General features: G+C 45.0%; 1 protein-coding gene across 1 annotated transcript; it reads right to left on the bottom strand.

Moving 5' to 3' along the window:
- LOC101789141 (uncharacterized) lies at positions 1-27,701 on the bottom strand. The gene is made up of 10 exons (XM_013153017.3): positions 27,508-27,701; positions 23,076-23,127; positions 17,977-18,697; positions 17,450-17,462; positions 17,029-17,214; positions 12,420-12,526; positions 11,179-11,521; positions 6,757-6,808; positions 2,242-3,061; positions 1-952 (listed from the first exon to the last, which is right to left on the bottom strand). The coding sequence occupies exons 2-10, from the start codon at positions 23,102-23,104 to the stop codon at positions 824-826; spliced, it is 2,400 nt and encodes a 799-aa protein (XP_013008471.2). The 5' UTR covers positions 23,105-23,127; positions 27,508-27,701; the 3' UTR covers positions 1-823.

Below are 27,701 nucleotides of genomic sequence, written 5' to 3'. Positions count from 1 at the left end.
TTTTCCACACCTTTCTTTTTGGTTTTTATTGGGACATGTTTGCAGTGCGTGCCGTTTACATCCATCTTAAGGCATAATCCGTGTATTTAACACCTCTTCATTCTTTTTATTCCCCTCTTCCTTACCCCATCTTTGACCTGCTTCCCATTGGCAAAAGATGCAGCTCCCTCTTTCAATTCCTCTTTACTTATATTCTGGGTGTCTTATTAAAAGACGTCATGCAATACTGAAGCTTGATCTTGAGGCGCATCATCCATTTTCCTAAAAATGGCTCTCCTACCCTTTATGGCAGAGTACTTCTCCACGGTGGGTTCATCCCATATTTCCTGACTTTTCCTGTGGAATGTTTTCTACTTTCCGTCCTGCACTCTGACTCTGCCACCTCCTCTGTTTCTCACCCTTTCATTCCTGGCTCCCTCAGTCTGGGACAAGAAAACGTACATCTGGCTTTGAACTGGACATGCGCGGATAAATGGGAGCATTCCACACTGCAGCGTGTTGGCCCCAAAGTGAGGAAAATGTTCTAGCACATCAGCAACTGTCTGGTCTCTGGAATGCTAATTAAAATAAGGAATATGGGGAATGTGGCGTAAGCACCTGCCTTGCAAGCATGAGGTCCTGAGTTCGATTCCTGGTACCCAAAAATAAAGAAAGATAAAATAAGGGATGTGTCCTGTGTCACACTGATCTTAGTGAGGACTGCTGTGTATGGGTGAAAACTGACTACAAGTGGACATTCACTCTACAGAAGGTGGGTGACATGACTCTTGGAAGCCGTGGTGCTTTCGCCAAAGAGTGTGTCCCCAGGCACCGATTACACAGACTACTGGAAAGGGCCCTTGCCTTCTCTCCCAGAGGACCCTGCTTTCCCATTTCTGGATGGGTGCTGAGCTTGAGCCTTCTTGGTTCCTTTCGATGATGACTTCTTACGCCTTTCTTCTCTGAACAATTTCTGGAGGAGGAAAAAATCAACACGATACAATTGTTACATGTTAGTTAACTTTAGAAGAAGAAAAAGCCATCCACAGGGGAAAGCCCCAAAGCCTGAGGTGCGCCCCCACAGGTGGGGGAAGGCCTGCTGTGCTATCAGGCTGCTGGGGTTGGCCATCCTGAGCCGAGCGTGACTTAGCTCAGAGAACACGGTGCTAAGTCTGAAAACTTGTGATGCCCCAAAATTCCTGGGTAAAAACTGACTCTTGATGGGGTGATGTAAGGATTCAGGGCATTGTGAGAGACTCAGGTATGAGGGTGGATCTCTAGGTGTGGGGTGACTGCCCCTCTGTGAGGGTCCCCAGGAAGCTCATCTCCCCCTCCTGCAGGTGAGGACCTCACAACATGGCTGTCTGTGTGAAGAAGAGAGGAAACCTCCCCACACAGAACCTGCCACTGCTAGACTCTTGACTGTGAATTTCCAGCCTCCAGAACAATATGCAATTGAGGTCTGTTGTGCACAGATGACTCTGTGTAAAGGAATTCATCACGGCCACCTAAATGGACTAAGACACTTAGCTGGTCACATAACCTCCCTGTCCCAGTCCACTTGTGCAGCCATACAACAAACAAACAAACAAAAAATAAACAAAAAAGAAGCCTTTGAGTGGTAGCCACCAGACAAGTTCATTCTCTCACAGTTCTGGAGACCAGAAGCCCAGACCAATTTTGGGACTGGGCTTTCTTCTTCCAGATCCCCTGATGGCTGCTTCCCACTGCATCTTCGAATGGTTTCTCCTCCTTGTAGGGCCATGATCCTCCTGATAGTGGACATCGATCCTGTCAGCTGAGGGCTCCACTTTTCTGACTTAGATAAACCCTAATTACTTTCCAGAGCACAGTCACACTGGAGCTTAGGGCTTTGACTCCTGAATTTGAGCAGGCCATGATTCAGGTCAGAACTCTGAGTCAGGCCGGGTGACGGCTTCTCTAAAGTAAATAAGTGCCACTTCTCAGCAAGTGGGCCTTTAGAAACCTTAAGATAGAAACAGAAAGTGCCACCAGGCCTGACCAGGACTGCAGCTGTCAGTCTCAAGGGGTCCTAAATGATTGGTGTATCCAAAGCCTCAGCAAGCCTCATCCTAGAGCCTAGCCGTGCAAGTGTTATAAAACACACACACACACACACACACACACACACACACACACACATACACACACACAAAATTTCCCTGCTCCTTCCAGTCCACCTTGGCTCCCACAGGTCCCAGTGAAATCACACCCACCCCGTGACCAGAATCCCATGTTTACCTTTTCCTGCAGTGCCTCGTAAACCTTCATGTTTAGGGAAATCTCCTCCTTCAGCTCTGAAGCCTGCCTTCTTAGCTCTTTTGCAAGCTCTGTGCCTTCTTTGTCCTGAAGTTTCTTCCAGAGACTGTACGCATCCCAGCCAAGGGAAACGGCAGCAAGAGCACCGCTCTTCAGGAGAGCCTTTTGTGACATGGCCAAGGCTGTGTTCTTAAAGGCCTTGTGCACGTGTCTGCTGACTGGACCTGACACTTGGCCAACGGTTCGAAGTTGTTTGGCTGCAGGCAGCAGGTGTGGGTAGGCATTAGCTAGCCTCAGGGCCCGGACATTCTGCCTGATGACCTCAAAAGCACTCCCACACTTGTATATGACCTCTCCAGAAGCCCTGACATAAGATGCTGCCCCCTCTCCTCCAATGTCCTCTTGGAATGCTCCGTCACTAGAGGGCACTAGGTGGCTGAACCGGGTGCGGGTGTTTTCAGTGCTAGAGTTTTCCCACACATCTGTCACAATATTAATGATCCCAGCTGTTAACCCCACACCTTGGCCAGCAGCTGTAAGGATCAGGCTTCCTCCTCCCGTTACTGGAGCCAGAGCTAAACCCATTACGCTCACCAACCCAGATGCTACACTGAAGCAGTTGGCTGTCACATTGGCTTTGGTGAATTTTTGATGTGCTGTGTCAGCGTCATGTGCAAGTTTATAGAGCTCTGCAATGACCATTTCTTGCTGCTGTTTCCACTTGGGAAACATTTCCAGAAATTCAATCTCTTCAGCAGACAGCTTTTCATCATCCTGTGCTCTCCAGCCTGCGTACTCCTCCCTGTAGAAATGAGTGAAATGAGGATTTGCCTTCAGCCTCCCAAATGGAAAAGTCTGACTCTTAAACTGGCCCATCCATATAGCTTCTGGAGGTTTTGTCAATACCCCCCAATGTCCCATGGAATGCCCTAGAATTTCACTGTGAAGCTCAGCCTTCAAAGGAAGCTCCTGTTTCCTCAAATAGAGAAGGGGGCAATGACAGTGGCATGTGGACAGGACCATGTGAGGAACCTCAATGCTGGCCAAACACAAAGGTCAGGTAGATTTGTCCCAGAGGAACGAGAGCGCCGCTGAGGAGGAGAGCAGTGGGGAAATGCTAGGATCATGCTTCAGAGAAGGAACTTGGGAGCAAAGAAAGATGAGACCTGTGTAGGGAGACGTCTGGCACACAGGAGGAAGATGAGCCAGGTGTTGGGCAGGGCGTGGTAGTCCTACCAGACAAGGTGAGTCAGGGGAGGAGGGGGCCAGATGGGGTAAACATTCCACTTGATGACCTTGACCTTGGTCCCCATGGTTGGCCGTCCTTTCTCTGGAGTTTTACACTGAGCTGTCAAGATGAAATCTGACTCACGTTCTAGAGTCTCCTGGGCACTTGGCCACCTTTCTGGTGTAGACAACAAATGGGACTGTTCCTTCATGGAAGGGCCTTGGAACACAGGTCCCAGCCCTACTGCCCCTAGCATTTCTCAGCACAGAGTGTTAAGGGGTCTTTGCCAACCTGGTTAAACTTGGCCTTCACAGCGTAGCAGTGTTGGGAAGACCAAAGCTGCTTCTTTAGGGCACATTGCCCTGCCAAGGGACATTTATTTCCTGTAGGGTGAGTAGCAGACACTGGTAGAACACTGGTGTCCCAGCAAAAAGCAGGAGAGCAGAGTCTGAAGGGGCCTGGAGGGAATTTGAGTGACCTTCTCTGCTGGTCAGGAGAGGAACCTAAAGATGAAAGACGCCCCCCCCCCCCCGGGAGGACACTATGGAGGTCTGACAGGGAAGCAGCCTCACAAGGTCCAGGGCTTCCTGCTGTTATTCTCTGGCTCCTACTCATATCAGGGTCCCTCAATGAAGGACAGTCGTGCCTCAGTATCCCCAGTGGTGGGTTCCAGCACCCCATGAAGATATCAAAATTTGGGGGTGCTCCAAGCCTTAACCAAAACTGGTGCAGTTCTGCTTACTATCCATGAATATTCCCCGATATAAATCATGTCTAGATTTCTTAGGACGCTGAAAACAATGTAAACACCACATAAACAGCTGGGCCTAAGTACATAATGTGTGATCTGCAGTGGTTTCTCACAAAGGTAGAATAGGACGTACTGAGCACTGAGCGTAGATAGATCTATGAAAATATTTTGACGAATCTGTCTCTCTCATCATATACACACAAATACACAATTCCTCACTAAAAGAGGTTAAAAGTCAAATATTGTGAAAATTCTTCAGTTTAATAGATTAATAAATATTAATATTACTAATATTAATATTTTATAATGTTAATAAATATTGATATATATTAATTAGCCCAATTAGTAGTAAAAGAGCAGATGTAAATCAGTCCACAGAGCAGAATGTCTCTGGGGTGCAGGGGAGAAGGGGCGGGGTGAAGGCGATGATGTTGGCCCTGTGAGGAGCCCCAAACTGTGCAGATGTCACAGTCCGCCCCACCCGGTCCCTCTGGGTGTGTAAGCACAAGAGAAAGAGCGAGGAGCAGTGTCACTTTGAATCTCAGCTGTGCCTTGTGCATTTGCTCTAAAACTCTGAAACAGTCCATAGCTAATAGGAACTTGGCTTCACGGTTTCTTAATTAAGCCAGATATCCCAAGTGGGGACATCTGTGCCCGGGAATGCTGCAGAGCTCCTCTGCTGGTATGTCAGCCAAAAGGAATTCCTGCCTTCTTTGGTCTCATGGAGGGAGGCCCCAGATCGGGCTGTTTCTGTTCTGCGGGTCCTATGCCCACAATGTCATGGAAATGACTAAAACTTGTGTTGCTGTTTACAATATTTAGTTGCATAGTTTCCCTAATGTAAGTAATGATTCAAATATATAAAAGTAGGTGGTAATCATGATTCCCCATTATGTGGCCTGGAAGCCTTATAAAGATTTCACTTATTAATTGGAATGGTTTTATTCTGGGCTGCTTGATATTATTGCCTGTGATGAAATGAACAGCTATTTGGAAGAAAATAAGTCATTATAATAGCTAGTGCTGATTTACTATCACCTTGTTTTGAGGCCCCACCAAACTATGGCTCTTCTATCTCCACTGGTTTTATCATGATGTATCTTGCTGGATTTTAGTATATCTGATAGTATAAACAAAAATTGTTATAGGCAAAGATATAGAAACGTGATATAGAAACCATGTTTGTTTTCTGTTAGCTGGTTCTAAATACCCTACAATGCTTTCATCCACTTGAATGGTTTTACACTGACTTGATATGTTTGAAGCTATAGTATATGAAGTTATATTCAACTATTTCAAGGAAAAAGACATTATGGTAACTACTATTAAATCGGGTTATTTGGTATTGAAGCACTAGGTTGCTGAAACTGTCATGCTTTGACCTGCGTTCTTATGTTGTCATGTCCTCTTTTATCTCAATCTCTCCCTTATTCATTAAAAAATTATTTAGTTATTTGTTATGATTTTTTAATTAAGGGGGAAAATCAAAAAAATTAGCAGGATATATTATAGTAACATTTTTGATTTCCTATTAACTTGATTTGAAATCCTGTAATGATTGATTTGAACACCCACTATCTTGTTTTGACTGATTAGACTCTGTTCCGTTCTGTATGATAGTATCAAGTTTGAGGGTATAGGCAACTACTTTGAAGGCAATAAGATTCACTATGATGCCCATTCTGGTTTGACTATTATCTTCTTTGGAAGTCCTGTAATGTTTACAAGGTTTAGGTTTTATTGGTCTTGTTCTCTACTGTTTTGTTCAACTTTATAATACCTAATGAGATAGACAATTCTTTTTAAGGAAACAAGAGGAATTATGGTAAACATTGTTGATAACCTTGTACCCTGTTTTTACATCATGTGGTATGTCTATTCTTGGTTTTGACTGACAGCTTTGTTTTGTCATATTTGACTTTATTCTCTTCCAAAAAAAAAGTAATAAGAACTGAGGAGTAAAAAAACCCAAAATGTGTAAATTCTGTTGTAAAAAAAAGAGAAGAAAAAAAAAGTTCTCTAAAGGATACAACTGCAAGTGTGTTTAGGGGTGTTAAATAGCTGACCATATTAATGTTTTTGGTTAGATCATTGAACACAACTGTTTTCAGTCTCACTGTTTGAAGGTCCACATTGTATGCTTTGATACTGTGACTTGAGCAACTATCTCTAAGATGATAATGTGTAATCTATTAACTGGTGATTTCTTACTTTTTTTATGTAGTTCTGTATTACTTGTACCCTTACACTGATTTTTTTGTTTTGTTTTTTCTCTTTTTCCTTTTAAATTAAAAAAAAAAAAAACATTTAGTAAAGCCTCACGGAATACACCCTTCCTCCCGGGAACCTATGTTCCTGTGCATAACAAAGATAAAGACCAGTGAAAAGACCAGACCTGTCTCATGGCAAATGCTACTGGAGTCCATTTATTCCTCATCATGAGGATGTCTGCAGCTCTTTTATTAAGGACAAAATTCTGACTTTCCTTTCCCAACCAACCCCGGCCTTGCATTCTTACCCAGCTTGGCGGTCTGGCTTCCAATCCATGTCTCCAGGAACCTCGTGTTTTTCTGCGTGAAAGCATGGAAAAGGATTACTTCTACATGTCACAAAATCCTGTTAAGTCCAAATGTGGTCAGATTTGAGATAATGGAGAAGTTGCAATGAAGCACGTAATGCATTAAGTATTTACAAACTGTTGTTTCAAGATTTCATGTTGAGGTACAGCTCATATGTAGTAAACGAAGGTTTAGGCTCAATAAATTGTGACTTCTATATTAAAGGGTAACAATACACCACTCCTAAATATGCCGCTTTGGCATGCGGGTTATTTTGAGCAGAGGGCAAATGAGAAGTAGTGATAGCAGTCTCCACTTTATGATCCTCAAGGGAGGCTGAGGTCAAGGATATACAATGTCAAATTACATGACCAATGGGCGGGTCATATACACAGAGTGGAAAGGCTGATTCATGTTCCACGTGGGCAAGAGCCGATCCATGGAACATCCAACTATTCACAAGAGTGCTCAATTTCAACGTATTTAACTATCTGGAAATTTCCATTTGATATTTTGGAGACAAAGTTCACCACAGGAAACTGAAAACACAAAAGCAAAAGTGGAAATATAGGCCAACATCTCTATACACAATAATCACTGCAGATCGGAATCACCCCACTTCCTGCTAATAACACTCGCCCTACCCCAGGGGACCTTTGACTTCTGTAACCTTTGATTAATTTGCTCATCCTTAAACTCCTTATGCATTTACATAATCTTCAATCTATTCATGTGAAAATCATATTCACAATGACATATTATTTCTGATTTTGTGATATATATTATAGAAGGTGGTAGGTTTGCACTAATCTCTTGCACTGGGCTCCAACAGACCTTACTAAAAGGCAATGTGGAGTCACTCCTGCTAAAGTTTCCAGGGGAGTGCAAGCTGTCACTTGAACTTCAGGGAAGTCAGGAAAGAGAGGGAACAGCCAAGTTTCCTAAACAGCCAATATCCAGCTTCTGCAACTTTAATTCTGGCCCTGGAAAGTCACCTATAGCAGCCATATGCTAGTTAATTCCTTTCCTGTTGTCTGTCTCCCCGTCCAGCCTTACCAGGAAAGTGACCCCGTTACTCTCTGTCCACCCTTTCTGCTTTCTTCAGCCCTTCTCTATCTGTACAAACCACACCTGTGCTCAGCTCACTGGGCTAGTGCTCTCATTTATGCACTGAGGCATCACCCCGTTCTAGAGGGAAAAAAAGAGACCTATGGTTTCCTAAAATCCAATTGGTAGTATGGTATTTTGAGAAGAACTATACATAGTTCTCTCACCTGTTCCTGGCAAAAGACTTTATAGAACACTCTGAATTTCCTAGTTGATAACAGCATAAATGTCCTTGTTACTCCCAAGATTCTCCTTTCCACAGCTCCCCATTTGTGGTAATGAAATGACTTTTCCAAAGCCCTGTGGATGGTAAAAATGGGGACTTGTGGTCTGGGAAGCTAACTCCAATTAGAAGGCTCCTGTTTTGCCCTGCCCATCACTATTATGAATTGGAGAGGGGCTGAAGGCTGACTTGATCTCTGGTGGCTGATGACTACCCCAGTCATGCTTTGCAATGATCCTTTCATGAAAACCCAAAAGAAATAAAGGAGAGGATAGCCTCAGAGCAAGAGAAAGGTGGTGGGACCTGGACACTAGCACTCTCAGAAATCACGCAGAAGCGTTGGAGACAAAAATAAAGTGTTTTGTGGAGTTGTGAGAGCTGCTCTTGCAACTATAGCAGCTGCGGGGGAGGCAACGGGAGCCACCAGTTCATAGGCAGTCTGTCATGTGTGCCTGGGGTGTGAATGGGACAGTGTCGTGGACAGAGGCAGGCAGGCTGAGGACTGAGGCACACAGCTGGTTCTCAGAAGTGTGTTTGAAGTTGGAGGCATGGAATTTTGAGGGGAATTCATGGCAATGTGTCTTTTATGGTAATAATTGTTCTTAATTTAAATATTCACCAGGTGTCATAATCACACATTTCTAGCACCAACATGTTGTGATCACACCTTACATTTCTTTTTTTTTTGGTACCAGGGATCAAACTCACAACCTCATGCTAGCCAGGCTCTGCCACTGAACTGTATCCTCAGCCCGACACCTTGCATTTCTGTCACTAAAACATTAGTGAGAAATTTTCTCCACTGACAGCCAGTTCAGCAAGTGTCAACCCAGTGTCCTCTCACAATGGGACACCTCTACTTGGAGATAGCATTGAATCCTGGAGGCTAAGGGTTCAGTCCCATAAGATTATCAACACCTGAAAGGCCAGCTGTACATCAGGCCACTGGAACATCTGACCAACACACTACAAAATGGGATTTCCTGTCACCCCCTCAGCACTTCTGATGAATTTGCTACAATAGCTCACAGAACTTAGGTGCCGTCATTTGCTACGAGGGAAATGAGAAAGGACAGAGATGAACAGCTAGATGGAGAGGGACATGGAAACAGGGCATCCTCGTGTTCCCCCCTTTGGGGACAATCCATGTGCTCGGTTACCTGTCCGGAAGCTCTCCAAACTCCAGAATTTAGAGATTCTCGTGGAGGCTACATTACACAGACCCAATCACTCCTGGATTTACTTCACAGCACCGCCCCAATTCCCAAACAGTGAGGGGGAGGACTGAAAGTTTCAAGGTTCAAATCTTAGCTTGGTCCTTTAGGGTGCTGAGTCCCCAGCCAGAACCCCACCACAGAGCTGCCTGACTGGAACAAAAGCTCCCACCTCTCATGTCTAAGAGGTGTGTGCACGTGTGACTGCGTGTGCAGGGGGGAAGTCCTGTGGACCAAGCAGACAGTGCCAGACTGAGTGATTTTACCTCAGGGAGTTCCAAGAGAACAGCTCTGTAGCACATGCTCCTGTGGTGCAAGAAATTATAAACATCAGGAGCTTGTTGGTAACTGGAATCAAAGCTCAGACATTTGAAATAAAATAACCTTACGGTGTCTCCGTCTGCAAGGGTGCCAGAAGCTCCACATCAGGAACTGAGGACAGAGAGCAATACACATAGTTCTTAGCATTTCAGAGTTGCACATCAGGAAGGGGGGAGACACGTTAGGGATACTACAGTCATTGGAACGAATGAGTAGCAGTTTGCTCCAGATGACCATAGCGACAGACAGGACGTTAGGGAACACATAGATTTCCCCAGTGGATGTGGGGTGTGAGAGGAACATTCAAGGACATCTTCAAGCTCTGGGGCTCAACACACTGTCCCAGTGAGGATCCCTGTTGTGGGATGGGAAGCCCTGAGGGTTGTTTGGGTAGGCTGTAAGGGATGTGAGCTGTGATAATGCCCCGCAGGGGTGCATTGAGTTTAATAGATATCCAGGCGATAGGCGGTAAGTGGTGGGTCAGTGACTCCCTTTCTGCTGGCACTGTCAGGGGGGAACAGTTAAAGTCATGGGCTGGTTGAGAGCCTCCAGTGAAGAGAACTACTACAGCAAAAAGCAGAATAAGGCCTGAGCCCTGGAGCATCCACCAGGGAGAGCTGAACAAGAGGAGAAAGCAGCAAGACCTAGAGGAGTGTGTGGCTCTGGGACAACCTGGAATCACATCTTGGAATCCAAATGAAATTATAAAATATGACTGCCTGTCTTTGTGTCTCCCATTTGTGTGTGTGTGTGTGTGTGTGTGTGTGTGTGCACGTGCGCGTGCGCGTGCTATGCTACTGTCTAGTCTACCACTCTGTTATACCCCAACTCAATCTCATACATTCTGACTCTGGCCAGCTTACCTTCTACCTTTCTTCCTATCAGTGTAAAGTCATCGCTGTATTCTGCTTTTCCTGGCTGCGGCCTGGATGGACGGGAGCTAAGGCCATCTTCACAGACTGGAGACGTCTCTGTTGTGGCCTAATACACAGGGGTCCCCCTGCTGTTCTCCATGTTCAGGCTGGCCAGGCAACCTGCATGGGAAACAGGTCCTCGGACCTCCCAGCCAAGAAAAGCAGCCTGCTCATTAGCCTAGGCGGAGCACAGTGAAGTGGATGCAAAGCCTCTCTCTAGTACTTGCCACTTCTGTAATGTCTAGAAATTTAAGCCACTGTTCAAAGTTCCTCTTTTGTTTCTACGAAATAACCAAGAAAACTGCTACAGGGTGTCCGTGTCTTCACAATGACTAAGAGGGAAGAGCAACTTTTCTGGAAAGCAAAGCAATCTGATTGGTTTGTAAGCCGAGGAACTTCTCACAACAGAGGCACGTGAAAGGGTGACTCTGCTGCCAGGATAAGGAGCAGGACTGCGCCCCTTTCAAGCTCACAGGTGCCCACCTGCCTGGGACTAGAGCCCTCCATTTCCCTGAAGACAGTTCTTTTTCCCAAACCAGGCGCCTGCACCAGCCCTTGGGCACCTCATCCTTCTGTGCCCAGCAGTAGCTCTCCGTCCCCTACCTGCTGTGTCTCCTTCGCTGGCCCTTAGGGAGAAAGCCCAAGCTTCACTCCTCTCCTCACTTCTCAGAGGACTTGCTGTGTGAGTGATGCTGAGAGTGGCTGGCTGCTCAGGAACTGAGGCCAGAAAGCTGGATGATTTGAGCCCCTGCCAGGGGAGGAGCCAGGAGGCCCAGGCACCAGGAATTGAAATGGACTCTGAAGACTGGTTCTGGCTGACCGCCGCGTGTACAGGAGAGCTGTAGATGTGACTTCCAGGAAGACCCGGACTGCTGAGAAGTGCCCAGCATTTTCGGTTTCTGTTTTGCTTTTCTCCAGTTGATGCGCAGTGAGGTGACAGTGCAGACTGAAAGCCAGGGGCTCACAGGGCACAAGTTCACACGCCTGTAATCCCAACAAGCAGTGAGAGTGAGGCAGGAGGATTGTGAGCTGGAGGTCAGCCTGGACAGCTTCAGCAGACCCATCTCAAAATGAGAAATAATTTTTAAACTGGCGAGGGACATAGCTCAGTGACAGAGCACCACTAGGTCAAGCCTCAGTTGCAAAAGACAGAACAGCAGAAAGCCAGAAGTCTGGGTCTCCCCTTGCTCCTTCCTAGCTGTGTGAGCAGGGGCTGTGACTGCCCCTGCACAACTCTAGGGAGGAAGAAGTATTTGTTTGTTCATGTAGAGAAAGGCAGTGTCCCTTGAGAGAAGGCTTGGGTACGGCTCCCGCGTGGATTAGTAAAAGAAAGAATTTGCCAATAGACAAGGAATGGAGAGGAGACCAGATTTTACTCTGGGCATAGTTTGTCACACGGGGGAGCTGTGGACAGGTCTCCAACACAGACTGAACAGTCAGTGAGGGACTGGGCTTTTTATGAGGGTCTGACGATTTAAAAAAGAGGTTTAGGGGGCAATGTGGTTATACAGACAATGTCTTTCTCCTGGATTATTGAGCATTTTGCATTTTCTTTGAACACCCATATCATGTTTAATATTATGCTTACGGTTGGTTGCAATGTCAACCAGAGGACTTCATCAGACCTCTACTTTTAGTGGAAAAGACAGTAAGAGGTTCTGTATCTTTTAGGCAAGATGTGTGGTGACTCTTTGGTGAATGCATGGCTCCATCTGTTAAGGCTGGTGACTGCTCTGTGACCATTTACTGGACACGGGGCGGAAAGACATGAGCCCGAGTTCTCTGTTGCCAGAGTTCAGCTGTTAAGGGAGTTAACCCTTTTATTGACAATGGGAAATCTGTACCTTCCTTAAGATATACCTCTTCAAGACAGCACGGGCTTGACTTGGCTCCTCTAAGGTGTAGGTAGTGCAGGACAGGTCTGGGTGCCGGGTGACCTTCCGGAAGATTGCTGTCGGGAAACATCACTACCCAAACACATGGAAAAATATTCCTAAATATATGGAGCTCATAGAAAAAAACTTGTTCTGTTAATAATTAAGGGAACATTCCGATCTCCTTCGGCCAAAATCATATATCTCTTTTTGGGCTGTTGAGAGGATCAAACACCTGGAAAATGATTCAAAGTGAAATTTAAATTGTAAAAGAATCTTCCAGGATTCCAGGATTGTGTTGCCTGAGCCTAAATTCAGACCTTTGGCTTTGGTGACATAACTTTTGTGCAGTTAGGAACTTGGTGTGCCCAGACTTGAGTGGCCTTGTCTTCCTGTGTAGAGGCTTAAATAGAGCCATGATTGTGTCTTTGTTTGTTTACAGGCATAATTCCAACCCTCTTGGCCTTGGTGATCAAGGATAGCCAAGGCAAGGCATCATGACAGAAAGAAACAATTCTGTAGATCTTTTGGGGTCCACCCTCCACACACATACACAAATTTTTCGGAGTTGTTTTTGTTTTTTTGTTTTTTTGTTTTTTGGTCGCAGGGCTACATTTAGCACCTTTAAAGTATGATATCAGTTGTGTTCCACACTGGCTGCTGGGAATTATTGTGAAGAGAGACCACCTTTAAGTTATTGATGAATCTTAACCAAGGAAGTGAAAGACTTATATATGAAAAGCTGTATATTAATGAAAGGTGGTGTTTACAGCTGGGAAGACCTCCTGCCTTGATGTATGGCAAGTTTTGCTCCTGTTTAGAATGATAGTATTGTGTTGTATAGGGTAGAATATGAACTTGATTGATTTGAGAGGTGCCCAAGGATTGCTAAACCACATTTCTGTGTGTCTAGGAGGGTCACAGTTGTACACCTTGGGGTTCTCTGTGATGTCCCTTGTCCCTTCTTTTCTGCACTTGGCTCCATCACTCTCTCCTGACATGAAGGTTGTGTGTTGGAGATTGTTGATCATGGACTGAATCCCTAGAAAACATGAGTTAAATGTCTGGTGTCAAATACGGTGTCCCAGTGTAAGAAATCTGACTAATAAAGAAAATTGATGCCAACAGTGGGGTTGAACCTCATCATACTGTGACTGAACCTGGTTATGTAGTAAAAAAAAAACTTTGCAAGTGCTTTACGGGAAGAATTTGGAAAGATTTGGTGATGTGGACTAGAAAAGCCTTAGAACTTTGGAGGCAAAGCCTGACAAGTGATTGCAGGCAGAGCTCAGAAGGATAGAACACTGACTGGAATGCAGAGAGTAAAGCCTAGGTCAGGAGGTTTTGCTTGGGAATTAGGACTCCATTGGCATTTGGACTACTAGCAGGCCATGCTTTTTGTGCTCTGGCACAAAGTTTGTCTATATGTTTACCAGTTTCCGACATTTTTCAAGAGACTGAGATTAAAGATGGTGGACTAATTAATCTGGCAAAAGAAGTCACAAGATAACCCAACATTCAGACTGTGGCATCAATATTTACTACAGCGACAAGAACAAAAATGCCTTGAGAACATCTCAAGAATGACTGGGACCCCATCTCAAGTAAAGCAAGCTCGAGGGCACAAAAATGTCTGTTTTTCATTTGAGAGGAGAGTGCCTGAGATCCTGGTTCAAGAAGGGCTACCTAAGGAACTGGTTCCTTATAGCCATCTACGTACTCAGGAACCACTGTAGTCATGATCCAAGGAGGCCTGGCTACTGCTTTCGCTCACAGCAGACACGGGCATCATCCATGTACTGTTGGTTTTATGGGTATGCACAATGAAGGAGTTGTGAGGTAAGTGAGACTACTACCCAGAGTTTGAAGAAAAGTCTAGAATTCAGGCAAGGAACCTCTGAGACAGTAGTGGATGAAGTTGTGAAAAGCAAGTAAAATGTGCTTATGGATAGCACAGACAAGTAGAGATACCAGGAAGATGGGATGTCCTCTAGGAAAGGTGTAGCCCAGGAGTGGAACCAGCCTAAGAGAAAGGCCAAATGGGACATACAGAAGGCCATGGAGCTTGGGTCACCCCTAGGCTCTGGGAAGCATCTCACAGCCATGTGCCCTCCATGCTGGACATAGAACTAAAGGATTTAAGGTTTAGCCTGCTACTTTTCATCTTGCTTTGGTCAAATTCTTGTTCAGCCCTTTATTTCTCCCTTTTGGAATGGGAACATTTATTCTGTGGCACTGTACCTTGAGATTATGTAACCTGTGCTTTATTTTCACAGAGGATTACAGTACAGGCTCTCTTCAGTCCAGCAGAGGCTTTGATTTAAGCTTTCTAGAAATGCTGACAGTGTGAAAACCTGGGGAACGGAATTGTGTTTTCAGTTGTAGACGGGATAGATGTATTATGTGAGGGTGAACTCTGAACTCCCTAATGACTTCATGGAGACTAAGTATGGTTTAAGGTGATGTCTGTGTTGACAGCGGGTTAGATGTGGTTAGGGTGGAGTGTTAGCTTATTGATCTGGGGATCTGTTCAGCGCAGAGATGGAGTGCATGTCTGGGTGTCTCTGGGTGGGTCATGCAGGGGCATCCGGCCTGGTGGTCTAGTTCTGGCTCTCGCGCCTTCCTGTTTGGGATGGTCCTTTCACTCTGCTACCGAGTCACCGAGAACTAAGAAATTTTGACTTCCCAAGCTCTCTCACCATGCTTGTATCTCAGAGCTTGCTGGCCATACATGAAACACCTGTAAATGATGTACCAATGGAAACCTCTCCTCATTAAATTGAGGCTTCCAAGTATTGTATTCCAGCAACAAGGAAGCAGACTAATACCATGCCCATTGAGATTTGTAGATTTGGTCTGATCCCTGTCAAAATCCCAAGGATGGAGCATGCCTATAATCAGGCAGCTGAGGCAGGAGGATCTCTAGTTTCCTAGAATACCCAAAGCAAAATACTGAGGACTTGTCCCAAATTTTGAAAAGGAAACTGGCTGGGAATGTAATTTAGTGGTAGTGTGCTGGCCTGGTGTGCAACAGACCCTGGTTTCCATGATCAGTGCCAACAAAACAAGCAAGAACAAGGAAACAAATGCAACAGGATTTTTTGCAGAAATAAAATTCCATTTTATTATTGGTGTGGTAATTAACTGTATCCATTTGTGTAAGAAACACCCTACTAAAATGAATCAAGAGTTCTGAGTGTGGCTGTGGGGGTTTACTGAAAACAGAAGTCCCGCCCTACAGCCGATCGTTGTCCAATGGTGTATGGAGGGAAAGAAGAAGCAAGGCTTTTCCCCCACCCCAGGAGCTGCAGTCTTTGCCTTCCCATTGAATGTCATCTCCTGGCTTCCCATTGGATGTCATCTCCTGGCTTCCCATTGGATGTCATCTCCTGGCTTCTGGCACAGACTTTTCAGCTTCCAGCAAGGACCCTTCAACCTTTTATTGCAGACTCTGCCGTCTCCTGCTACAGACCCCCAAAGAACACTACACTGAGCCCCAAGCTGCCGACTGGACCTTTTGGATCTCTAGCCTGCAGACAGAGCTTTTCGACTCTTGTTCACCTGACTCTGCAGGCAGCCACTGGAAGCCAGTCTCTAAATTCTTATATATCTGTATAGCTTGCCTTAAATCTGTTTCTCGAGCCAGCACTGACTGATAAAATAGAAAACATGGAGATCTTTTTCAAAAGGGTAGGGACTAAGAGAGAGAGAGACTTGAGACAATGGAATAAAAAAAGAATTAAGATTTTTAACATACTTGTGCCAACTGCAAAGAATGTATGTAATCACCATGCACCGTAAACGGGTACTAATAAAAAAATTTTTAAAGAAGGAAAAAAATCTATCTTAAAATTTATATGCAACCTCAATGGACCCAGATTAGCTAAAGCAATGAATGTTGAAATAAAAGAACCAAACTGAAGAAATCACACTTCCTGATTTTAAAATTTATTAAAAAGCTACAATAAAACAGCATGGTACTGGCATAAAGACAAATGCAAACAGGATGGGGTAGGATAGGATAGGATAGGATAGGATAGGATAGGATAGGATAGGAAAGGATAGGTTATGATAATAGAATAGCTCAGAAATAAGCTATCACATATGACCTTAACTAGGGCACCAAGATCTTCAGGGGAAACAGACACTGTTTTCAATAAATGGTGCTGGGGGAAATAGATGTATTCCTGAAGATGAAGATGAAGAAGATGGACCGTGATCTAGCACCATATACAAAAATTAACTCAGTGACCTGGCGCACCGGCAATCCCAGCTACTTATGGGACTGATAGCTATGGAACAGGAAACAGCAGAGAGGCCAGTATGCCCATATAGGCCACAGAACAAAGACACCTTTCTCCCTGCAGGTTCCATCTTATTATTACTTAATATTTCTGCAACTTATTATAGAAGCTGGCAGAAAACATCACTAGTCTAAAGAGTACTGATGACTGGGAACCACAGTAAAGTGGTAGAGGGTAAGGAGACAGGGTGGCCCTGCCAGTCTGGCAACGCCCTCTCTTGGGCTGAACTCGTCCTTGCCGAGTCTAAAGGACCTCTAGTTGGAGACTCTCTGTACCTCCCCTCAGCCAGCAATGCTGCTGCTGCTGCCGCCCTGGACCCTTTAGTGCATCTCCGAGGTCCGTGTCTGCCTGTTTCCTGAACACTGGCATCCTGCTTTTCCATTCCTTGATGGAGACTGATTTGGAGTCTTCTTGGCTCCCTTTGAAGAGGACTTCATAAACTGCTTTGCTCTCAACTCTTTCTAGAGGGGAAATAATGAACACAATAATTAATCTACGTCTATTTTAAAAAAGAAGAAAACAAAGGGTATCTATCCAAGAAAGGCCCCAAAGCTCAAAGTGTGGCAGATTAACACCAGCCACAATGTCAGGCTGCTTAGTCTGCTGTTCTGTATCTATCAACACCCTACCTTCGAGAATTTAGTGCTAAGTCTGAATATTGATGTCTGCCTAAATGCATGGGACGAATCCTAATACCCAGGGTGATGATCTTAAGACATAAGGAATTTGGGGAGCAAGTAAGGTATGAGGGTAGATCTTTAGAATTAAGATTGGGTCCCAGGGAGCTTTGCTGTCCCACTTCTAGGTGAGGATGCCACAAGATGGCACCTTCTGTGAAGAAGGAAGGAAGCCCTCCCCACACATGGAGCCTGGTGCTGTTGGTGTATTGACTGTGACCTTACCAGCTTCCAAAATTGGAAGGGATGAATCAAGACCAAGGCTCAGGGACCTCTTCTGTCAATTTGGGAAGAGCCTCTTGCCAGTACATGGGCTTCAAGGTACCTTCAAGGAGCAGCAAGAGGCAGCACCAGGTCTGACCACAGTAGCACCATCATCCCCATGGTGGCCTTCACAATATTTGCACCTCCAGGTCACCTAATGCCGTGTACCGAAGCTCACCCATGCACACTTTGCTGCGTGCACCCTCAGCCCTTCAATCTTGGCTCCCTCAGACCCCACTTATAGTATCCCCTCCCACCCTATATCCCAAATCTTGACCTCACCTTCTTTTTCAGTGTGTCGTAGCGTTTGGTTTTTATTATTAGTTCCTCTTCCAGCTCCTTAGCCCGATCTCTTAGATCTTCTGCGAGCTCTGCCTTTGCTTCATCCTTCAGTTTGCCCCAGTTATCCCAGAGAGTGTATACGTCTTCGCCAAGAGACGCAAGAACTAAGGGACCTGCTTTCATTATGGGCAGGGATTTAGCGGACTTTGAAAGTACACGGAATCCCTTGCTGATAACCTCCCCCGCTCTCCCACACTTGTACAAAGCCTGGCCAGCAGATTTGATATAGGAGATCGTCTTTCCACCAGTGTCCTCAAACATTTGATCAGGGTTAGGCACTTGGCTGTTTACCTGAGAAAGGAGTAGTTCATTGCAAGATTTTTCATTCATCTCTGTCTTAATCCCCTTGAGTGAAGCTAATGCTGACAAACTTTGGCCAAAAATTATGAGTGGCAGGCTTAGTCCTGCTGTTGATGGGGCTAGAGCTAAACCTGCAAAGCTCACCGATTCAGAGACAAGGGTGCAAATTTTGTTCACTACTTTTCTTTTGGCAAACTGTTTGCAGACCCTATCTGCACGCTTTGCAAACTTGCGAAGTGTTTCAATGGACTCTTCTTGCTTTTTTTTCCACTCAGGAAACTCTTCCAAAAATCTTATTTCTTCATCAGACAGATCTCCATCTTGTCCCACATCTGCCTCCACAGGTGCATCCTCTTCTTCCCTGTGAGAAAAACACCACTTGACTTTAGCCTCCCAAATGGAAGTCCAACTCTCAGCCAAACATGTGGCTTTTGGATGTTCTGTCAGTCCCAACACTAAACCTTAAAATGTCTCACAAGGTCACTGAGAAGTTCAAGCTTTGGAGGAAACCTCTGTTTCAATGAGTAGAGAAGGGTGCAGTGGGGGAATTTGGACAGGACACTGGGCAGACTCTCAGCACTGGCTGAAAAGACTGGGCAGGCAGACTTGTCCTGGAGGATGAGTCCAGACTTGGCCAGAGGAACAAGAGTAACTTCCGTGCGGGAAGAAAATGAAAATGCTGGGATCCTGTGCAAGCTAAGGAATGTAGGGTGACTTAAGAGACATCAAACAGACAGCAGGAAGACAAGGCCAAGTACTGGGCAGCGCCAAGGTGTCCTTTATGTGGAGGTGACTCAGAGGAAGGATAAGCTCAAATTCTATGCCACCTCCCCCACTTTAAGTTGGCATTGGCACCTATGGCTGTGGCTTCCATAGGCTGTGCCTGATATGCCGTGTCAGCGTCATGTGCAAGTTCATAGAGCTCTGCAATGACCATTTCTCGCTGCTGTTTCCACTTGGGAAACGTTTCCAGAAATTGTATCTTTTCAGCAGACAGCTCTTCATCATCCTGTGGTCCCCAGCCTGCATCCTCCTCCCTGTAGGAACCAGTGAAATAAGGATTTGCCTTCAGCCTCTCAAATGGAAAAGTCTGACTCTTCAATTGGCCCATCCATATAGCTTCTGGAGGTTTTCTCAATACCCCCCAATGTCCCATGGAAAGCCCTAGAATTACACTGAGAAGCTCAACCTTCAAAGGAAGCTCTTGTTTCCTCAAATAGAGAAGGGGGCAATGACAGTGGTATGTGGACAGGACCATGTGAGGAACCTGAACGCTGGCCAAAGACAAAGGTCAGGTAGATTTGTCCCAGAGAAACGAGAGCGCCGTTGAGGAGGAGAGCAGTGGGGATATGCTAGGATGCTGCTTCAGAGAAGGAACCTGGGGAGCAAAGAAACATGAGACCTGTGGAGGGAGAAGTCTGGCACACAGGAGGAAGATGAGCCAGGTGTTGGGCAGGGCGTGGTAGTCCTACCAGACAAGGTGAGTCAGGGGAGGAGGGGGCAAGGTGGGGTAAACATTCCACTTGATGACCTTGACCTTGGTCCCCATGGTTGGCCGTCCGTTCTCTGGAGTTTTACACTGAGTGGTCAAGATGAAATCTGACTCACGTTCTAGATTCTCCTGGGCACTTGGCCACCTTTCTGGTGTAGACAACAAAAGGCAATGTTCCTCCATGGAAGGGCCTTGGAACACAGTCCCAGCCCTACTGCCCCTAGCATTTCTCAGCACAGAGTGTTAAGGGGTCTTTGCCAACCTGGTTAAACTTGGCCTTCACAGCGTAGCAGTGTTGGGAAGACCAAAGCTGCTTCTTTAGGGCACATTGCCCTGCCAAGGGACATTTATTTCCTGTAGGGTGAGTAGCAGACACTGGTGAAACACAGGTGTCCCAGCACAAAGCAGAACAGAGTCTGAAGGGGCCTGGAGGGAATTTGAGTGACCTTCTGTGCTGGTCAGTAGAGGAACCTAAAGATGAAAGACGCCCCCCCCCACCCCGGGAGGACACTATGGAGGTCTGACAGGGAAGCAGCCTCACAAGGTCCAGGGCTTCCTGCTGTTGTTCTCTGGCTCTACTCATATCAGGGTCCCTCAATGAAGGACAGTCGTGCCTCAGTATCCCCAGTGGTGGGTTCCAGGACCCCATGAAGATATCAAAATTTGGGGGTGCTCCAAGCCTTAACCAAAACTGGCACAGTTCTGCTTACTATCCATGAACATTCCCCGATATAAATCATGTCTAGATTTCTTAGGATGCTGAAAACAATGTAAACACCACATAAACAGCTGGGCCTAAGTACATAATGTGTGATATGCAATGGTTTCTCACAAAGATAGAATAGGATGTACTGAGCACTGAGCTTAGATAAATCTATGAATATCTTTTAACGAATCTGTCTCTCTCATCATATACACACAAATACACAATTCCTCACTAAAAGAGGTTAAAAATCAAATATTGTGAAAATTCTTTACTTTAATAGATTAATAGATATTAATATTATTAATATTAATATTTTATAATGTTAATAATAAGTATTGATACATATTAATTAGCCCAATTAGTAGTAAAAGAGCAGATGTAAATCAGTCCACAGAGCAGAAGGTCTCTGGGGTGCAGGGGAGAAGGGGCGGGGTGAAGGCGATGATGTTGGCCCTGTGAGGAGCCCCAAACTGTGCAGATGTCACAGTCCGCCCCACCCGGTCCCTCTGGGTGTGGAAGCACAAGAGAAAGAGCGAGGAGCAGTGTCACTTTGAATCTCAGCTGTGCCTTTGCATTTGCTCTAAAACTCTGAAACAGTCCATAGCTAATAGGAAGTTGGCTTCACGGTTTCTTAATTAAGCCAAATATCCCAAGTGGGGACATCTGTGCCCGGGAATGCTGAAGAGCTCCTCTGCTGGTATGTGAGCCAAAAGGAATTCCTGCCTTCTTTGGTCTCATGGAGGGAGGCCCCAGATCGGGCTGTTTCTGTTCTGCGGGTCCTATGCCCACAATGTCATGGAAATGACTAAAACTTGTGTTGCTGTTTACAATATTTAGTTGCATAGTTTCCCTAATGTAAGTAATGATTCAAATATATAAAAGTAGGTGGTAATCATGATTCCCCATTATGTGGCCTGGAAGCCTTATAAAGATTTCACTTATTAATTGGAATGGTTTTATTCTGGGCTGCTTGATATTATTGCCTGTGATGAAATGAACAGCTATTTTGAAGAAAATAAGTCATTATACTAGCTAGTGCTGATTTACTATCACCTTGTTTTGAGGCCCCACCAAACTATGGCTCTTCTATCTCCACTGGTTTTATCATGATGTATCTTGCTGGATTTTAGTATATGTGATAGTATAAACAAAAATTGTTATAGGCAAAGATATAGAAACATGATATAGAAACCATTGTTTCTTTTCTGTTAGCTGGTTCTAAATACCCTACAATGCTTTCATCCACTTGAATGGTTTTACACTGACTTGATATGTTTGAAGCTATAGTACATGAAGTTATATTCAAATATTTCAAGGAAAAGGACACTACGGTAACTACCATTAAATCGGGTTATTTGGTGGTGAAGCACTAGGTTGCTGAAACTGTCATGCTTTGACCTGTATTGGTATGTTGTTATGTCCACTTTTATCTCAATCTCTCCCTTATTCATTAAAAAATTATTTAGTTATTTGTTATGATTTTTTAATTAAGGGGGAAAATCAAAAAAATTAGCAGGATATATTATAGTAACATTTTTGATTTCCTATTAACATGATTTGAAATCCTGTAATGATTGATTTGAACACCCACTATCTTGTTTTGACTGATTAGACTCTGTTCTGTTCTGTACGATAGTATCAAGTTTGAGACTATAGGCAACTACTTTGAAGGCAATAAGATTCACTATGATGCCTATTCTGGTTTGACTATTATCTTCTTTGGAAGTCCTGTAATGTTTACAAGGTTTAGGTTTTATTGGTCTTGTTCTCTACTGTTTTGTTCAACTTTATAATACCTTATGAGATAGACAATTCTTTTTAAGGAAACAAGAGGAATTATGGTAAACATTGTTGATAACCTTGTACTCTGTTTTTATATCATGTGGTATGTCTATCCTTGGTTTTGAGTGACAGCTTTGTTTTGGCATATTTGATTTTATTCACTTCCAAAAAAAAGTAATAAGGACTAAGGAGTAATAAAACCCAAAATGTGTAAATTTTGTTGTAAAAAAGAGAAGAAAAAAAAAGTACTCTAAAGGATACAACTGCAAGTGTGTTTAGGGGTGTTAAATAGCTGACCATATTAATGTTTTTGGTTGGATCATTGAACACAACTGTTTGCAGTCTCACTGTTTGAATGTCCACATTGTATGCTTTGATACTGTGACTTGAGCAACAATCTCTAATATGATAATGTGTAATTTATTAACTGGTGATTTCTTACTGTTTTTTTCATGTAGTTCTGTATTACTTGTACCCATACACTGCTTTGTTTTGTTTTGTTTTTTCTCTTTTTCCTTTTAAATAAAATAACAAATGAAAAAAAATATTTAGTTAAGCCTCACAGAATACACCCTTCCTCCCGGGAACCTATGTTCATGTGCATAACAATGATAAAGACCAGTGAAAAGACCAGACCTGTCCAATGGCAAATGCTACTGGAGTCCATTCATTCCTAATCAAGAGGATGTCTGTAGCTCTTTTATTAAGGACAAAATTCTGATTTTGCTTTCCCAACCAACCCCGGCCTTGCATTCTTACCCAGCTTGGCGGTCTGGCTTCCAATCCATGTCTCCAGGAACCTCGTGCTTTTCTGGGTGAAATCATGGAAAAGGATTACTTGTACATGTCACAAAATCTTGTTAAGTCCAAATGTGATCAGATATGAGATAATGGAGAAGTTGCAATGAAGCACGTAATGCACTAAGTATTTACAAACTGTTGCTTCAAGATTTCATGTTGAGGTACAGCTCACATGTAGTAAACGAAGGTTTAGGCTCAATAAATTGTGACTTCTATATTAAAGGGTAACAATACACCACTGTTAAATATGCCGCTTTGGCATGAGGGTTATTTTGAGCGGAGGGCAAATGAGAAGTAGTGATAGCAGTCTCCACTTTATGATCCTCAAGGGAGGCTGAGGTCAAGGATATACAATGTCAAATTCCATGACCAATGGGCGGGTCATATACACAGTGTGGAAAGGCTGATTCATGATCCACGTGGGCAAGAGCCGATCCATGGAACATCCAACTATTCACAAGAGCGCTCAATTTCAACGTATTTAATTATCTGGAAATTTCCATTTGATATTTTGGAGACAAAGTTCACCACAGGAAACTGAAATCACAAAAGCAAAAGTGGAAATAAAGGGCAACATCTCTGTACACAATAATCACTGCAGATCGGAATTACCCCTCTCCCTGCTATAACACTTGCCCTATCCCAGGGGACCTTTGACTTCTGTAACCTTTGATTAATTTGCTCATCCTTAAACTCCTTATGCATTTACATAATCTTCAATCTATTCATGTGAAAATCATATTCACAATGACATATTATTTCTGATTTTGTGATATATATTATAGAAGGTGGTAGTTTTGCAGTAATCTCTTGCACTGGGCTCCAACAGACCTTACCAAAAGTCAATGTGGAGTCACTCCTGCTAAAGTTTCCAGGGGAGTGCAAGCTGTCACTTGAACTTCAGGGAAGTCAGGAAAGAGAGGGAACAGCCAAGTTTCCTAAACAGCCAATATCCAGCTTCTGCAACTTTAATTCTGGCCCTGGAAAGTCACCTATAGCAGCCATATGCTAGTTAATTCCTTTCCTGTTGTCTGTCTCCCTGTCCAGCCTTACCAGGAAAGTGACCCCGTTACTCTCTGTCCACCCTTTCTGCTTTCTTCAGCCCTTCTCTATCTGTACAAACCACACCTGTGCTCAGCTCACTGGGCTAGTGCTCTCATTTATGCACTGAGGCATCACCCCGTTCTAGAGGGAAAAAAAGAGACCTATGGTTTCCTAAAATCCAATTGGTAGTATGGTATTTTGAGAAGAACTATACATAGTTCTCTCACCTGTTCCTGGCAAAAGACTTTATAGAACACTCTGAATTTCCTAGTTGATAACAGCATAAATGTCCTTGTTACTCCCAAGATTCTCCTTTCCACAGCTCCCCATTTGTGGTAATGAAATGACTTTTCCAAAGCCCTGTGGATGGTAAAAATGGGGACTTGTGGTCTGGGAAGCTAACTCCAATTAGAAGGCTCCTGTTTTGCCCTGCCCATCACTATTATGAATTGGAGAGGGGCTGAAGGCTGACTTGATCTCTGGTGGCTGATGACTACCCCAGTCATGCTTTGCAATGATCCTTTCATGAAAACCCAAAAGAAATAAAGGAGAGGATAGCCTCAGAGCAAGAGAAAGGTGGTGGGACCTGGACACTAGCACTCTCAGAAATCACGCAGAAGCGTTGGAGACAAAAATAAAGTGTTTTGTGGAGTTGTGAGAGCTGCTCTTGCAACTATAGCAGCTGTGGGGGAGGCAACGGGAGCCACCAGTTCATAGGCAGTCTGTCATGTGTGCCTGGGGTGTGAATGGGACAGTGTCGTGGACAGAGGCAGGCAGGCTGAGGACTGAGGCACACAGCTGGTTCTCAGAAGTGTGTTTGAAGTTGGAGGCATGGAATTTTGAGGGGGATTCATGGCAATGTGTCTTTTATGGTAATAATTGTTCTTAATTTAAATATTCACCAGGTGTCATAATCACACATTTCTAGCACCAACATGTTGTGATCACACCTTACATTTCTTTTTTTTTTGGTACCAGGGATCAAACTCACAACCTCATGCTAGCCAGGCTCTGCCACTGAACTGTATCCTCAGCCCGACACCTTGCATTTCTGTCACTAAAACATTAGTGAGAAATTTTCTCCACTGACAGCCAGTTCAGCAAGTGTCAACCCAGTGTCCTCTCACAATGGGACACCTCTACTTGGAGATAGCATTGAATCCTGGAGGCTAAGGGTTCAGTCCCATAAGATTATCAACACCTGAAAGGCCAGCTGTACATCAGGCCACTGGAACATCTGACCAACACACTACAAAATGGGATTTCCTGTCACCCCCTCAGCACTTCTGATGAATTTGCTACAATAGCTCACAGAACTTAGGTGCCGTCATTTGCTACGAGGGAAATGAGAAAGGACAGAGATGAACAGCTAGATGGAGAGGGACATGGAAACAGGGCATCCTCGTGTTCCCCCCTTTGGGGACAATCCATGTGCTCGGTTACCTGTCCGGAAGCTCTCCAAACTCCAGAATTTAGAGATTCTCGTGGAGGCTACATTACACAGACCCAATCACTCCTGGATTTACTTCACAGCACCGCCCCAATTCCCAAACAGTGAGGGGGAGGACTGAAAGTTTCAAGGTTCAAATCTTAGCTTAGTCCTTTAGGGGGCTGAGTCCCCAGCCAGAACCCCACCACAGGGCTGCCTGACTGGAACAAAAGCTCCCACCTCTCATGTCTAAGAGGTGTGTGCGTGTGTGACTGCGTGTGCAGGGGGGAAGTCCTGTGGACCAAGCAGACAGTGCCAGACTGAGTGATTTTACCTCAGGGAGTTCCAAGAGAACAGCTCTGTAGCACATGCTCCTGTGGTGCAAGAAATTATAAACATCAGGAGCTTGTTGGTAACTGGAATCAAAGCTCAGACATTTGAAATAAAATAACCTTACGGTGTCTCTGTCTGCAAGGGTGTCAGAAGCTCCACATCAGGAACTGAGGACAGAGAGCAATACACATAGTTCTTAACATTTCAGAGTTGCACATCAGGAAGGGGGGAGACACGTTAGGGATGCTACAGTCATTGGAACGAATGAGTGACAATTTGCTCCAGATGACCATAGCGACAGACAGGACGTTAGGGAACACATAGATTTCCCCAGTGGATGTGGGGTATGAGAGGAAGATTCAAGGACATCTTCAAGCTCTGGGGCTCAACACACTGTCCCAGTGAGGATCCCTGTTGTGGGATGGGAAGCCCTGAGGGTTGTTTGGGTAGGCTGTAAGGGATGTGAGCTGTGATAATGCCCCGCAGGGGTGCATTGAGTTTAATAGATATCCAGGCGATAGGCGGTAAGTGGTGGGTCAGTGACTCCCTTTCTGCTGGCACTGTCAGGGGGGAACAGTTAAAGTCATGGGCTGGTTGAGAGCCTCCAGTGAAGAGAACTACTACAGCAAAAAGCAGAATAAGGCCTGAGCCCTGGAGCATCCACCAGGGAGAGCTGAACAAGAGGAGAAAGCAGCAAGACCTAGAGGAGTGTGTGGCTCTGGGACAACCTGGAATCACATCTTGGAATCCAAATGAAATTATAAAATATGACTGCCTGTCTTTGTGTCTCCCATTTGTGTGTGTGTGTGTGTGTGTGTGTGTGTGTGTGTGTGCGTGTGCACGTGCGCGTGCGCGTGCTATGCTACTGTCTAGTCTACCACTCTGTTATACCCCAACTCAATCTCATACATTCTGACTCTGGCCAGCTTACCTTCTACCTTTCTTCCTATCAGTGTAAAGTCATCGCTGTATTCTGCTTTTCCTGGCTGCGGCCTGGATGGACGGGAGCTAAGGCCATCTTCACAGACTGGAGACGTCTCTGTTGTGGCCTAATACACAGGGGTCTCCCGGCTGTTCTCCATGTCAGGTTGGCCAGGCAACCTGCATGGGAAACAGGTCCTCGGACCTCCCAGCTAGGAAAAGCAGCCTGCTCATTAGCCTAGGCGGAGCACAGTGAAGTGGATGCAAAGCCTCTCTCTAGTACTTGCCACTTCTGTAATGTCTAGAAATTTAAGCCACTGTTCAAAGTTCCTCTTTTGTTTCTACGAAATAACCAAGAAAACTGCTACAGGGTGTCCGTGTCTTCACAATGACTAAGAGGGAAGAGCAACTTTTCTGGAAAGCAAAGCAATCTGATTGGTTTGTAAGCCGAGGAACTTCTCACAACAGAGGCACGTGAAAGGGTGACTCTGCTGCCAGGATAAGGAGCAGGACTGCGCCCCTTTCAAGCTCACAGGTGCCCACCTGCCTGGGACTAGAGCCCTCCATTTCTCTGAAGACAGTTCTTTTTCCCAAACCAGGCGCCTGCACTAGCCCATGGGCACCTCATCCTTCTGTGCCCAGCAGTAGCTCTCCGTCCCCTACCTGCTGTGTCTCCTTCGCTGGCCCTGAGGCAGAAAACCCAAGCTTCACTCCTCTCCTCACTTCTCAGAGGACTTGCTGTGTGAGTGATGCTGAGAATGGCTGGCTGCTCAGGAACTGAGGCCAGAAAGCTGGTGATTTGAGCCCCTGCCAGGGGAGGAGCCAGGAGGCCCCGGCACCCGGAATTGAAATGGACT

The sequence above is a fragment of the Cavia porcellus genome, unplaced genomic scaffold, assembly GCF_034190915.1.
Source record: "Cavia porcellus strain 051 isolate PalLab524CR breed Dunkin Hartley unplaced genomic scaffold, mCavPor4.1 scaffold_27, whole genome shotgun sequence".
Classification (NCBI taxonomy): domain Eukaryota; kingdom Metazoa; phylum Chordata; class Mammalia; order Rodentia; family Caviidae; genus Cavia; species Cavia porcellus.
The sequence above is the reverse complement of the archived record's forward strand: the minus strand, read 5'-3'. Positions and strand labels throughout refer to the sequence as shown.

What these genes read in the sequence shown, in the direction of transcription:
- LOC101789141 (XM_013153017.3), bottom strand. Translation starts at nt 23,104, where the DNA reads ATGGATTGGAAGCCAGACCGCCAAGCTGG. An exon ending in GCATTGCTGGCTGAGGGGAG is followed by an intron (nt 12,527 to 17,028) that starts GTACAGAGAGTC and finishes GTTTCCCGACAG; the next exon opens with CAATCTTCCGGAAGGTCACC. An exon ending in AAGCCAGACCGCCAAGCTGG is followed by an intron (nt 3,062 to 6,756) that starts GTAAGAATGCAA and finishes TCATTTCTACAG; the next exon opens with GGAGGAGTACGCAGGCTGGA.